The 13,757-nt window shown below is 63.3% G+C and overlaps 1 protein-coding gene across 6 annotated transcripts in view; it reads right to left on the bottom strand.

Moving 5' to 3' along the window:
* Positions 1–3,715: 3,715 nt before the first annotated feature.
* Positions 3,716–13,757, bottom strand: part of DAGLA (diacylglycerol lipase alpha) — a 63,221-nt gene continuing 53,179 nt past the window's right edge. For all 6 annotated transcript variants that reach the window (XM_023654172.2, XM_070228807.1, XM_070228809.1 and 3 more), the window contains 8 exons: positions 13,246–13,326; positions 12,295–12,437; positions 11,988–12,056; positions 11,631–11,703; positions 10,239–10,435; positions 9,493–9,622; positions 8,738–8,925; positions 3,716–7,239 (listed from right to left, as the gene is read on the bottom strand). In XM_023654172.2, coding sequence (XP_023509940.1) covers positions 6,288–7,239; positions 8,738–8,925; positions 9,493–9,622; positions 10,239–10,435; positions 11,631–11,703; positions 11,988–12,056; positions 12,295–12,437; positions 13,246–13,326 — 1,833 coding nt within the window. In that variant the 3' untranslated portion in view covers positions 3,716–6,287. The remainder of the gene's footprint in view (positions 7,240–8,737; positions 8,926–9,492; positions 9,623–10,238; positions 10,436–11,630; positions 11,704–11,987; positions 12,057–12,294; positions 12,438–13,245; positions 13,327–13,757) is intronic.

Here is a 13,757-nt window from a genome sequence, read left to right as displayed (position 1 = left end):
GCGCCAGGTCTGAAGGTTCCACCTCAAGTGTGTCAGGGGTAAACCCGCCACCCTCGTCCCTCTGCCTCTTCATCCCTGTTCTGCCCAACTGCACAGCCTCTCTCCGCGCTGATCTCTACAATCCTCCCAAATCACTATTTTTAAAATGTAAATCAGCTCTTCTTATTCCTTTGCTAAAATCTGTGGTTTCCCTTTGCACTCAATATCTTAACCTCTTGCCCCGGTTTCCAAGCCTTTGTAGGATCTGCCCCTGCCTGTACCACTGACCTTAGCTCCTACTTTTCTCTCCCTTGCTCACTAAGTCACAGACATCAAGGCCTCCTTGCCATCACTCAGACATGCCAGGCCCACAGCTGCCTCAGGACCTTGGCACATGCTGTTCCATCTGTCTACAATGCTTGTCCCCACATGGCTGGTTCCTTCTCAGTAGTCAGGTCTCAGCTCATTCATCACCCCTCTGACCACCCTACCTACAGCAGGTTCCTCCTACCTAGGCCTTTCTTTCTCACCGTGTAAAAGAGTGTGATTTTGTTTTTGCCGTTATTCTTCTCGCTCTAGAATGGAAGCCCTATGCGGGTAAGAGATTTTTCTGGCTTGTTCATTGCTTTAGCTTCAACACCAAGAACGCTACATAGCACACAGTAGGTGCTCAATAAATGTGTTGAATAAATGGACGATGCATCCTCAAACTGTTTCCCTAGACCCTGCAACCTCGGAAGCCGAGAGTTCTGGAATCCCAGACCCAGCGAATCATGTCACCGCAGAGTGGCTCAGCTCGTACCCTCTCGGGATCCTCAGATACAACAAGTCAGAGCTGGAAAACCTGTCCCACCCCCCCACCCTTTGACACATGATGAAACTGAGGCCCAGCGGGGTGAGAGGACTTGCCGGCAGGTCCGGATGCCAGCCTAGCCAGCCCAGAGCTCTCCCCTCTGCCTGCCAGTGGCCCCCCGGGGGACAGCGGGGGGCCGAGCCGGGCTGCCCAGCGGGGATGGGGTGAGAGCCTGCGAAGCTGCTCCCACCCGGGCCGCCCTCCCCCTCCTCAGCAGCCAGCCATGGGGGAGGGGAGGCCAGTGCCTGAGCCCAGATGTGGCCCAGTCAGCAGGCCGGTGGTGGCCCGCCGAGGAGGGTCAATACCACGACAGTTCTGGGGCTGGGGGAGGGGGCGCCCAGGCCGGCGGGTGCCTCACAATGAGGTTTTGTCCCTCCGGGGGCCGCTCTCCGAGTTGTTGCTCTTAGATATATAGAACGGGACTTTACTGGAGGCCCCAGCTGTGTGTGCTGACCGGCGCTCCCCCCGCAGGGGCCGGGCTGAGAGCAGCAGAGGGCCACACTGAGACGCCCATTCTTTTCCAGCCGATACACCCCAGAGGTTTTTCTCCCTCCGCAGCATCCCTTAAGACAATTGTTATTCTCTACTCTGCCCCCTCCCCCACCCGGGTCAAGCCTGCCGTGGACCAAGTGGACACCCGCCCATGCCGTGTGATTTTTGAAAATGAATTTATTTTAGGAGTTGCCAGGGATCAGCTGGAAAACCAGCTTCTTTATAAGCCTCCCCCACCCACGGGTCTTTCTGCCGTACCCCAGGTGGTGCTGAAACGCCCACCTTTTGAAGGCTATCCCCAAGAGCATCACCCCTAGATGTCTGGGTCATCAAAGGGTGGGGGATATGTGTCTTTTGTTCCCAACACCCCAACTCCTCGGGCTGGCTTAAGTCTCTTGAAGTTGGACATGGTGGGACGGAGCCCCCTGTTAGTCCCATCCCCTGACTCCACTAGGCCACGGAGCAAAGGAGCGACTGTCCCCGTGGGGTTTCATCTCTTGGCTGGGGGAGAAGGGTGGCGGAAACGTCCTGGACTCCAGGGCTCAGCCAAGAGTCGAGGCTGCCGCATTCCAACTCTGTAATGAAATTGGGGCCCAAGTCTGGGTGGGGAGAGGCTGAGGCTGGTGAGGGAGCCCCATCGCCAGGGCCTTGAGGGCTCCATCCATGGAGAGGAGTCGCCACCTGCCCCCTCTCCCCAACAAGCCACAATGAGTGAGGGACCGAGACTTCAGCCCCGGCCCAGCAGACGTGGTTGTCCCCTGTGGCCAGCTCAGCTGTTCTCCCAGGCCTGCCCTCCGGTCCTTGGAGGCCTCCTCTGTCAATCAGCCCGTTGTCCCCACCTCACCGTGTGGGTAAAGTGCCAGGGAAGTCATCCATAAATGGGGCTTCCTATGGTGGCAGGCCAGTCCCCAGCGCCCAGCACCCAGGGCCGGCCTTTGAGTGACAGTAGGGACATGAGGAGGCAGCCCTGGGGAAAGGGAGGCAGGGACTTGAGGGTTAATGAGTAACGGGCTGGAGGGCAGCCCAGGAGAGGGTGGGGCTCAGTCTACCGGCCAGGCGGCCAGGCCTCCCTACCGCAGGACTCCTGGCCTCCCATGGGCCCACACGGCCCTGGCATCGGCCCATTTTTCAGAGGAAGAGAAGAAGGTCCCAGGGGTGGTGAGTGTGGACCCAGGGAGTCAGGGAAGCGGGCTCATGCTTCCCTGGACTGGGGTGAGAGAGCACACCCCCAGTCTTGGGACCTGCAGGTAACCTCTCTCCCACCTCCCTGCCTGCTGAGCACTGCTCCAGCTCTTCCCAGAATTGCCCCTCATGAGAGCCCCCCCCATTCCACACTCCAGCTGTGTGACCTTGGGCAAGGCACAGAACCTCTCTGGCCCTCAGTTTCTTCTGCTTCTGCTCTACTAATTGGATAGGATGGTTTGCAAACCAAAGGACCTCCAAGGTGGGAAGAACCTCTGAAAACCAGTAGGTGAGGCTGGAGGCCAGGGTTCCAGATCTGCCCCCACCACCAGAGTGACCTTGAGCAGGTCTGGTCCTTCTCCAGCCTCGGTTTCCTCTTCTGTTCAAAGAGGCCGTGGGTGAAGACAGGCGCTGTTCTATCGCCCTTCCCAACCCCTCACCAAGCAGGGTCACTCTGGACTGGGGTTGGGAGGATGGGCAGGGTGGGGAAGGAAGAGATCAAGGTCAGGTCAAAGCTTGGTGGGGCCAGTGCCTGGGCCAGCCGCCGGACTGGCCAGAGGAACAGCGCCACCTGCTGTGTAGAGGGGGCGGGCCGGGGCATGTGGCTGGCAGGAGGCCCACCGGGGTGCTGGAGCAGCTGCCCAGGCCTCGCTGTCCTGGAGCCACGCGGGCTGGGGCCCCTGGGCTGGACAGGCATTTTGCACCCTCCCCGGGAAGCCCTCTTTGCTGAGGTCTCTGCATTTCAGTGCTCCCCGGGGGTGGGGTTAGTGGAGTTGTCCCCCCTGCCCTAGCTCCCAGCCCTGCGAGGAGGGGCGGGCACTGTGGGACCAGCCTGGGACCCTGATGACTGGCTCTGCACTTTGGGGCAGCTTACTCACCCTCTCTGAGCCCCAGACCCCTCAGGGAGGAGAAAGGGGTAACGAGCCCCATCTTTCAGGGCCCTAATGAGGTCATGGACACGGATCCCCCGGCACAGCTCACACAGGCAGGGCTCAACAAGGGGCTGCCCCCATTCAAATGGGGCTTTGAGGGTCTTCTGGTCCCTCACTGAGACTCATCGTGTGGTCCTGGACCAGGGCATCGACAGCGGCGAGAGCCAGTCTCGGAGGTCCTCTGGCCACTTGCCACTGACCTCAGCAGCAAGTCACGTGCCCCCTCCACCCCCACCGCCGCCACCTGCTGGGAAGAGAGGTCACGCAAGGCAGCCGGCACGCTTCTACATCCAGTTTATACACAGCTCTATACAATATACAGAAACCGTTATATACAGATATATTTATAGAATAAGCTATATTAACTTGTCTCTCCTTTTTACAGCAATATTAGTTTGGATCTTTCATACATTAAGTACAAAAAAAGTCAGGGGAGGATGGCACGGAGCGTGCAGGAGGGTCTGTGGGGCCCGGCTGCTCGCTGCCGATTGCATATGGAGCTCCCCCGGGCCCCTGCGAGGACAGGCCAGCGCATGGCTGGGAGAGCTTGTGCTGCGGGTCTGGGGGACAGAGTGGGGGTCGGTCTGAGCCGAGGTGGGTTGAGGGGGGTGGCTCAGACCCCCCAAGAGTGGTGTGGGAAGGAGGGGAGAGACCTGCAGCAGGCCCATCCTTCAGGGGTGAGGTGGGGAGGGGGCAGGGAGGGGGCTGACCTGGGGGCACCCAGGGCTGAGTCCGAGCCTGCCCCAGCCCCAAGCCTGTAACCCGGTGTGGCTGCAGCCTTGGGGGTGGGGAGTCTGTCCCTGATGGCTCAGTCCTGGGCAGGGGTGGGCACCACGCCCCCTCAGAGTTCCCGGGGCCCACCCTGGCAGGGGAGGAATTAAAAGACCAGGCACCAAGTCTCTCCCTGCTATTGGCCGGGGTGCTTGTTGGAACTTGACTCTGATTTGTGATTTGTCTTGTTTTTAAACTCTGAGAGCCACCGATTCCATCTTGCTTCTGTGCTGGGCCCGGGCTGGGCCAGCAGTGGGGCCCTCAGCAGGGGCGGGGTCCTGGAGCCTGGGGAGGGGTGGGAGTCACAGAGAGTGAGGGAGGCCCAGCTCCCAGGTCTCTGACCCCGTCTGTCAGGGTGGGCAGGGGTCCCAGGGCAGCGTCGGGGCCAGTCCCAGCTGTGTGAGTGGCGGGGTTAGGACGCAGGCCCCAGACACCAGTGGTCATGAGATGGGGGGGTCTTGGTCAGGGGGGCCTGGCCGATGCGGGGAGGCTGTGGCCGGGGTGGGGGGGGGAGCCTGCCTCCGAGGAGACGAAGGCACAAGCGGGCGGTCTACGCCTCGGCACACACCAGTTTTCCAAACGCGGGGTCAGAGCAGCAGGCAGGACGAGGGGAACGGGCGACATCGGAAACTGAGCTGGCCCCGTGCCCCCGCGTGCAGGCCCCCACCGTGGTTCCTTGGCAGGCTGGGGAGGGCAGCAGGCAGGGAGGGTGGGTGGGGTGTGCGCGCCAGCAGTCCCTTCCTCAAGAAGGGTGCACACTCATGCACATGCACACACATGCCCCGCGAGCATGCACACCTTCCCCACTCGGCCTCTGGGGAAAGGCCGGGGCGCCGCCTCCCCACCACTCCCCCAACCCAGCAGGGGAAAAAACCCCTCAAACGGGGGCTGTGGAGGCCTCTGGCTAAACCAGGACAGCCCCAGAGCCCCTGGCCCTCCTGCCCCCTCCGGCCCCCCATCCCCCAGGCAGTGGGCAGAGGGTCTTTGGCCAGGTCCCACAACACTCCACTCTTGGCCCCACTTCCTGCCAACAGGACATGGAGATGGAAGGAGCCCCACTCCTAGGAGAGAGGCAGCGAGGACCAGGAGCTGAGGGGAGTGGAGATGGGGTTGGTTTCAGATGCCAGGGCTGGGCTGCCAGTGCACGGTGGGTAGGTGATACAAAGGGGCTACATGGGACCCTCAAGGGCAGGGGATTTGGGCGCCCTTCTTCCTTCCAGGGCACTGACTCTGCAGCCAGGGGTGGTCATACTTGTGTTCTCCACCCTTTGAGTGGCCAGGATCCCTGGGGGTAGAAGGCAAGCCAGGAAGCAATGGGCAGGCGGGGCAGGCCTGGATGCCCAGGACCCTGTGACAGAGGGATCAGCACGAGGGGCACCGAGCAGAGGAGGGACGCTCCTGACCCCACCCCTCTTGCACACCCCTCAAGGTCGCTCGGCTGACTTGGGCCTTGTGGAGGCTGTCCCCTGACCTGCTCAGAGTGGGGTCACTGGACACATGATTGGGGGAGGGGGGGCTTGCAAGCCCAGGAAACACCCTGAGCGCAGCCCAGCAGCTTCTGTAAACATACACAGCACTGCGGGCCACCTTCGTGGGCGGTCACCCCAGGGGGCTGGCCAGCAGGCACCAGATCTGGGGGGTGGCCAGGGCAGATGCCAGCCTGGACCACAGATGAGAATATGTGGGGAGGGCGCTGCTCTCCATCTCGGCCCTAGGAGAGCAGCCAGAGGGCAGTGATGGGGAGTCAGCACGCCCAGTGCCCGTCCTGGAACAGGGGGCGCCAGGATGCCCCTGTGGGCCGGTGCTGCGCTGCCCACCTGGCAGGCTGCCCCAGGCTCCTCCCTGCTCCACACCCCTCCCCTCTCTGGAGGGCCTAGATCCCAGCCGCCTTGGTTCTGGGGATCCTAAGCTGAGGTAGGGATGCGGACCCCCAGCTCAGCGGCAGTGCCCCGTGCCTGAGGCTAAACTGGCCTCTGGGGGCCTCTCCTCAAAGCGGCCCGGCCCTGGAGGCAGCCACCAGGAGCCCGAGGGGCTACCTGCTCGGACCTGGGCCTCAGGCGACAGTCGCTCCCAGGGTGCTAGCGTGCCGAGATGACCAAGTCATCCTGCTTGGTGGGGCTGGCCCCACGGCCGGTGGGGGTTGAAGTCCGGATCTTGTCCACTGCCAGGCACTCCTGGCTGCTGAGGCCCGTGGGCGTCAGGTCCATGAGCTCGCCCGAGGAGCTGAGCGGGAAGGAGGGCGAGAGTGAGATGCCGGAGGAGGGGTCGGCCGAGCCGGCGAAGAGCCTCGGGGGCTTGGGCACCAGGTTGGGCTCGAACTGGGCACGGAGCAGGATCTCTTGCTGGCTGGGGGACTTAGGGCCCTCAGCGTAGTCGCTGGTGGGGCTCTCGGGCACCACCATGCAGTAGAGGTCCTGGAAGGAGCTGCTCTTGCTGTCCAGGTTGAAGAGGCTGTCGATGAACTCGGCGAACTCCAGCACCTGAGGGCTGGGCGAGTCCCCCAGGCGCCCGTTGTGCAGTGCCAGCTCTCCGCGGGGGGCCGCCCCGCCACCTGCCTCTTCCTCCTCTTCATGGGCTGCGGCACTGGGGGGCCGCTCAGGGGTAGCGCCCCCGCTGCCCAGGGCCGCCTCCAGGGGCTGGGTGTCCTGCGAGTGTTTAGACAGGCTGTCGGCTGCCAGCAGCTCGGTGCGCGAGCTCAGGGACGGGTTCTCCTCGGGGATGGCGGGGTCGATGTAGAAGAGGTGGCCCTCGTCGCGCTCCAGCACGGCGTGCAGGCTGGGCGAGCCCCGGATGCTGCGGAAGCCCGAGGAGCGGCGCGAGTCGAAGCTGTACAGCGACTCCGTGTCCGAGAGGCTCTCCATGGTGGCCAGCGGCGCCCGGCGCGCCTGCAGCTCCGCCGCCAGCCGCTCCTGCGTGGACAGCAGCAGCAGCTCCACGGGGTCCTGGCGGGCCGCTGCCGCCGCGGCCACTGGGGACAGCAGCCGCCCCTCCGAGAAGCCCTCCAGGCTCATCTCAGACTGGGACTTGCTCCTGCAGAGGCAGGGCAGGGAGGGGTGAGACTCAGGAGGGGTGGGGACCAACCCCCAGCTCCCCGCCTGGAGAACTTGGGGAGGGGAGGGGGGAAAGTGAATTTGGTGGTTGTTCAACAGTTTGGAGCTGGGAATCCTGACTTTTAAAAAACAACTCACAGGAACCCAAGACAGGAGAAAAAAGGGTGGAGGCTGAGTTAAGCCAGGGTCAGGGTCCTGAGGGCCTGAGGCATTGGGCTCCAGGAGCCCTGCTGGGGAACCCTGCACTGGTGCCCCGTCACTGTCCTGATGCGGGCCTGAGCTCCAGAGCCTGGCTGCCCAGGTCACCCATGAGGCAGTGTGGAATGGGAGAGGCGGGGAGAGGGATGGAAGGAGGGGAGAGGGCGGGAGGGAAGGGGGGAGGGGAGAGGATGGCACAGAGCCGCCCACACTGGTTCTCCTCCCACCCTCAGGACCAGTACCCCTCTGTGGCCCCTCCAGAGCTCTCATTACTCCCTCCCTCACACTGGGGTCCCCCTGCCTCTCCCGTGGGTTGTGGCCCTCTGCAGGACCGGGAGCCCTGGAGCCCCCCTGGGGTCACTCCGCACACCAGCCTGCAGGGCATGGGGGATGCAGCGACGGCATTGCAGCTGCAAAAGGACACTGGCGCCCTCTTCTGGTCATGCAGCCACCACAAGAAGTGCACAGATGGAGAGACGTCCAGGTGTCCCCACCAAGGGCCTGGGAAGCAGCGGCCACCTACGCAGCAGCCTGCTGGCCAGATCTGTGACCTGACTCAGGACCCGGGCATGAAGGGTCCTAGAGAGGCAGGAGGATCTCCCCTCTCAAGGTGGAGGAGGACCTCTCAAGAGCCTGATCCCCAGAGAGTGCGTGTGAATGGGGCGGGGAATGGAGCCTGTGCACACACCTCTGTGTTTACGTGGACAGTGTGTGTACCAGGTGTCTGTGTCGGCCCCCGTGTGTCCACGTGGCTGGGCTGGGCACAGGTATGTCTATGCATTTACACACATGGCTGCCTGTCCAAGTGTGTCCTTGTGTACGTGTGTCCCGGCCTGGTCTTGGTGTGTGTCCTATATGTGCAAATGTCTATATGGAGCTCCCTGTGTATTTAGAGCTACTATTTGTGAGCATATGTATATGCACATGTGAGCGCCAATACAAATGCACACGTGTGTGTGTGTGTGTGTGTGTGTGTGTAAGTGCCTGGGTACGTTAAGTCCGTCTGTTTGGGTCTACAGGGGTATGAGTGAATCTCTGCATTTGTGTCCGGGGGGACCATGCATCCCTAGATGCCCGCTACCCACGTGGGCTTGAGTGACGGCAGGCTGGGGCAGTGGGAGCAGAGAGAGAGCGCGAGCAGAGGGGGCGCATCCGACCCCTCTCGTGCAGGAGTGCAGAGCTGTGTGAACACACACGTGCACAAGCATACATGCTCTGAAGCCACACTTGTGGCCCCCGCGTGCACTGTCCAGGGTGGGGCCGGAGTGGGCAGGACGCACCTGACGCTGCTGTTCCGGGGATCCGCGGCGGGCAGCTCCACGGCGAGGCCAGCGGGCACGGGCGGCCCCGTGGGCAGCGGCTGCTGCTGGAAAATGAGCTCAGGCGTCAGGTCCACCTCGGTGGGGCTCACCATGACCTTGGCAGCAGAGAGCAGGGCCGTCTTCCCCTTGTTGTAGTTCTCCAGCACCTGGGGACAGGACAGGAAAGCTGGTGATGGTGGAGGGGTGACAATCACGGGGGTGGGGGATGGCAGCAGGACAAGCCTCTCAGGCCAAACAGGGCCTCCTGGGGTCAGCCGGGCCCCACTCTCCTCTTGCCCTAGTCCCTGCTTCTCCTGTAAGGCCTGGGGCTGGCCCTGCGAGTGTGCCTCACCCCACAGGTGGGCCAGGTTGGAGGTTCCCTTCCCTGGGCTCAGCCTTGCTGTGGCCAGGTGACGGCCGAGGATGCCCTTGCCTGGCTGTGCATCTGTCAGGGGCCAGCTGGTCTTCAGGGCCTCTGAGCTGAGCCTGCCTCAGGCACAGGTCCCTGGGAGACTCCCAAACTCCTCCCCGCCACGGAGCCACACAGCAGTGTGACAGAGCAGGGTGAGGAGGCCAGGATAGGAGTGGTCTTTCCAGCCCCACCGCCACCCAGCTGGGGACTCTGGCTGACCTCTCTGAGCGTCCACACCCTGGTCCGTGAAATAGGGGCAGAGATCCGCCACGCAAGACACCACGGGGCATGGCTGAGTGTCCGCCCGAGCTGCCGGGCTCACCTTGTTGAGCCCCTCCATGACCACGTAGGGGAGGTGCTCATGCAGCATGGCTGGCGAGATGATCACCTCGTTGAAGGCCTTGTTGTCACCCCAGATGGCGAAGTACGTGGGCTCCTCCTGCTCGCAGCAGCTGAGGGGCACAGGGGCCAGAGGGAGGCTGAGGGTGAGTGGCGGCCTGGCCCCGGCCCGCCGGCCCCTGGCTCTGCCCTTTGCCCTTGTGTGGCAGGGCCCAGCTCACAAGCCTTTTGTCAGGGGATGCAGCCCACGCGGGCAGGAGGGTGCAGGCCCAGCCCTCTGCAAGAGCAGGCATGAGAGATGTCTGCATGCCCCTCCACTCCCCTCTCCCTCCTGCACCCACCCCGGCCCCGCTCCCAGCTCTCTGCCAACTGATCCCGCGGTGAGGCCAAGTGACAACTAGGGTGTGAGCTGGCCAGGGCCTGAGGGTGACCCCTCCGGGGCATCCACCAGTGGGGAGAGGTGCCCTGGGGGGACACAGGGAAGGGCTGACACTGGGGACAAGGGATGGGACCGTCAAGAGAGGAGCCTGGAGTCCTGCCCTGGACTGGCCTTTTGTTCTACTTCCATGGTCAAGGCTAGGGCAACGCCTCCATGGTGGCCCGGGGCCATCGTCTCCCAGCCTCTGCCCCCAGCCCCAAGGGGTGACTGAGGGAAGGCCGCCCATCCCCCACACCCCTGGAGGACACAACCTCGGCCCCGGCCACTGCCACCTCTGCAGCTGCCCCTACCAGCACTGCTCCGCTGGGTGGTTGTGGACCACGTGGATGATGCGGCCGGGCGGGTAGAGCGGGGTGCTGGCCGACAGGGCGATGGTCAGGTCGCTGGGGTGTGTCCAGAGCCGCGTGCTGGCCAGGGTGGTCACCTCCACCTCCTCGGGCAGCTCCGACTTGGGGATGCACTTGGTGGCCCCCACGATGATTCGCCACTACGCGGGCAGGAGGGAGACAGGGACGGAGCTGAGCAGTGCTGGCAGGGTGGACAGGGGCAGAGGGGCGCTCAGGAGGAGGGTTCCCAGGGGAGCAGTGGGAGCTGGGACGGCCAAAAAGCTGCCAAGGACAGATGACGTGGGATTGTGGAACTCAGAGCTGGAAGGGGCTGGCAGACCGGTCAAGCCCTTATCCAAGGACGGGGAAACAGGCCCAGCAGGGGAAGGGACTTGTTCTCGGTCATTTCACAAGTCGGAGGCAGAACAGAGCCTGAAGTTCAGCCCAGCTGCACCCGCCCGGCCTGGCATGTCTGGGTTGGTTCCCAGCCACCTGCCTCCAGGGCCTGACAAGTACCCAGGACGGGTCTGATGGGCGCAGTCCTACATCCCGGAACTCAGCTCCTCCAGGCAGACATGGTCCCCTAAGGCTTTCCTGCCCTGTCCACCCCTGGCACCTGGCACAGGGCACAGCCTCCCAGAGGGTCACGGGCACCAAGGCTGGGACAGTCCAAACCAGGCCGAGACGATGAATGGGGTGAGGGCCGGCCTGGGGAACCCGCTGGCCCAGGTGGGCCCCTCCTGCCTGCCTCAGGGCGCCTGGCCACAGCATCCCCACCCCCTGGCCTGGCGTGCTGAAGGCCAGCTTGCCACAGGAAGAGCCCCCGGTGACCTCTGAGGACCTGAGGAGGGACGAGGGAGAGCTGATCCTCCCCTCTGGGCCGCGGCAGAAAATCGGAGCCAGCGGCACCAGATCCCTCCACAGGTGATGCCAGCCTCCCCGAGCCCGGGGCGCCACCACAGGCTGCGGACAAGGCCTTCCCATCATACACTCGAAGCACTGAGCCACGGGGACAGCACTTTCCTGACTTAAGACAGCTGTGTGATGGGAGCCAGGACTCAGGAGCCCCTGGGTCCAGTCCTGACTCAGTTACAACTCGCTGTGTGAACAAGAACAAATCTTGCACCTACTCTGGGCCTCGGTTTCCCTGTCTGTACAAAGACAGGCAGGGGTGGAGAGGATGAACTCAGTGATGCTCAGGGTCTGATGGCCTGAGGTTCCCATGACACCAAACACACCCCAGCCTGGTCTCATGTGGCTGGGCCTCTTGTGCTTTGCGCCCAGGGACAGGCAGGGCACAAGAGAGATGAGGGCCCAGTGCTGGTACCCGGGCAGGAGGGAGGGCAGGGGGCTCACTTTGGGCTTGGTGCTCCGCTGCAGGACGTCCAGGAGCTGTCTGCGGAAGCCTTCCAGCTGGGAGAGGCCAATCCTGGGGGAGGGAGCAAGACGGGGCGTCAGCTGGGCTGGCCAGGGACCAGGAGAGGTGCCGGGTGGGCCGCAGCTGGGGCAGGCCCACGCCCAGCCCCCAGGAACACGACGAGCAGGCTGGCGGGGTCACGGGGTAGGTGGAGGGGAGTCTGCTGAGGATGGGGAGGGGGTCTGGGGCCCCTCGAGGAGACGGGTGACTGAGTGAGAGGGACGTGGCGCCGGGGCGAGGCCCTGAGGAGGGAGGAACAGCGCAGGCCAGGCCAGTGGAGGTGGGGAGCGACTCACCTGGGGACGAGGTCTTTGCCCAGAACCACGGCGGTCACGAATTCTTTGGAGTATTCCATGGCGTCCTCGCTGCAAGGGAAGCCGAGGGGGCGCTAGGGCGGGGAGGGGCCCTGCTCCAGCATCCTGGGGTTAGTTAGCCTCCTGACCGCTCCCTGCCCCGCCTTTCCTGCCAGTAGGGCTTTGCTGGGGGTAGACCCCGGGGTCTGCCTGGCATTTGACAGAGCTCCACCCATCCCCAGGCCCCATGTGACCGAAGTCAGACTGCCCAGTCTAGCCCCCGCCAACTCTGCGGCCCCACGCAGCTCACCTCAGCAGGCCGCCTGGTGGGGAGTAGGCGAAGCACTTGAGGGTCGGGTACTGGGGACGCAGGAGGAAGGAGAGGATGGCAGCGGTGCCTGCACCCAGGGAGTGGCCCACCACGATCAGGCCGTAGTGTTTGGTTCCTCGGCCCTGGGGACCGAGAGCAGCCTGAGAGCCCAGCCCCGCTGCCCACCAAACTGACTGTCTGGGCTGACACCGGGAGGCAGGGGGCTCCTCCCAGGGTCCTGGGACCACGTCTGTGCTGGGTAGTTGCTGGGGCAGAGGAAAAGCCAAGCTGGACCCCCACAGAGCCACTTCCTGGGGAGACTACTCTAACAAACTCCTACTGATGCTTCAAAAACTTGCTCAGAGGTTACCTCCTCGGGGAAGCCCTCCTGGTTTTCCAGGAGAGGCTCACTCCCTCAACACTGCAAGTGAACCTGGAATAGACCTTTATATATAGTGACTACACTCTAAGATAATCGTTTTGTCACCTGCCCCCATCCCTGTGCCCTGACAACTAGACTGGGATCCCCTGAGTCCGGGGACTAGTTGGCTTTGGGAAGGGTAGTTGGCAGCGCCTTAGGAGAGTGCCCCCGACCAGAGCAGCACCCCTTCTGTCCGCTTTGTAAGTATTTTCTTTGCCATTCCGCTCTCTACTTTGGAAGCTCTGGGCCTGAACCATCTTTGTGCTTCCAGTGCCTGGCACAGAGCAGGTGTGCATAACCGGGTGGGGCCAAGCAGGGGTGCCCAGGAGGAACTGGTACAAAAGAGAAAGGGGTCAGAGGAGGTGGGAGGGACCGAGTGACGAGGAGGCTGGGAGCCAGGGATCAGAGGACAGCGTAACAGCCCGGCCTGTGGGGAGGGTCTGTGTTCACCCATCCTGTCCCCAACCTATTGCCCTGGGGGAGGGAGAGCCAGGCATGGGGAGGGCTCGGTGGCATGCAAAACGCCTCACCAGGTCTCGCCCGAAGGCCTGGGACAGAACCATCTCCTGCTCCAGCTTCTTCTTGATGTACTCAGCCGAGAGGACCATCCCCTGGGTGAGGAGGAACAGAGGTGGGTGTCTTATGGAGGGAGGGAGGCCCCTCCAGGACCAGAGACCACAGGGACCAGTGGCTCACTAACCATGTCCCGCTCTGGTCCACACGACCACCCGGCTGTGGGGCTGGCGGACGTTTCATCACACTGTTCCCATTTCACAGATGAGGAAACCAAGGCTCAGAGGGGTTGTGTCTACCTAACCAGTGTGACCTCCCAGCTGCCTCGTCAGGCTCTTCTGCGACAGGATGGGGGCCCAGCAGGGCTGTGGGGGCCCCAGCAGGAGGCTGCAGGATTCCTTCCAAAGGAACCCACGCCTCTCTGACCATCTCCCCCGGGGAGACCCGCGAGCAGAGAGGAGCCCCTACCCCAACCACAGGACAGGTCTGCGCGGCAGCAGAGAGGGGAGAAGGCAAGGGGCCATCGGGG

The sequence above is a fragment of the Equus caballus genome, chromosome 12 (assembly GCF_041296265.1).
Source record: "Equus caballus isolate H_3958 breed thoroughbred chromosome 12, TB-T2T, whole genome shotgun sequence".
Lineage (NCBI taxonomy): Eukaryota > Metazoa > Chordata > Mammalia > Perissodactyla > Equidae > Equus > Equus caballus.
Note: the sequence above shows the minus strand (reverse complement) of the source record. Positions and strands in the feature narration are given on the sequence as shown.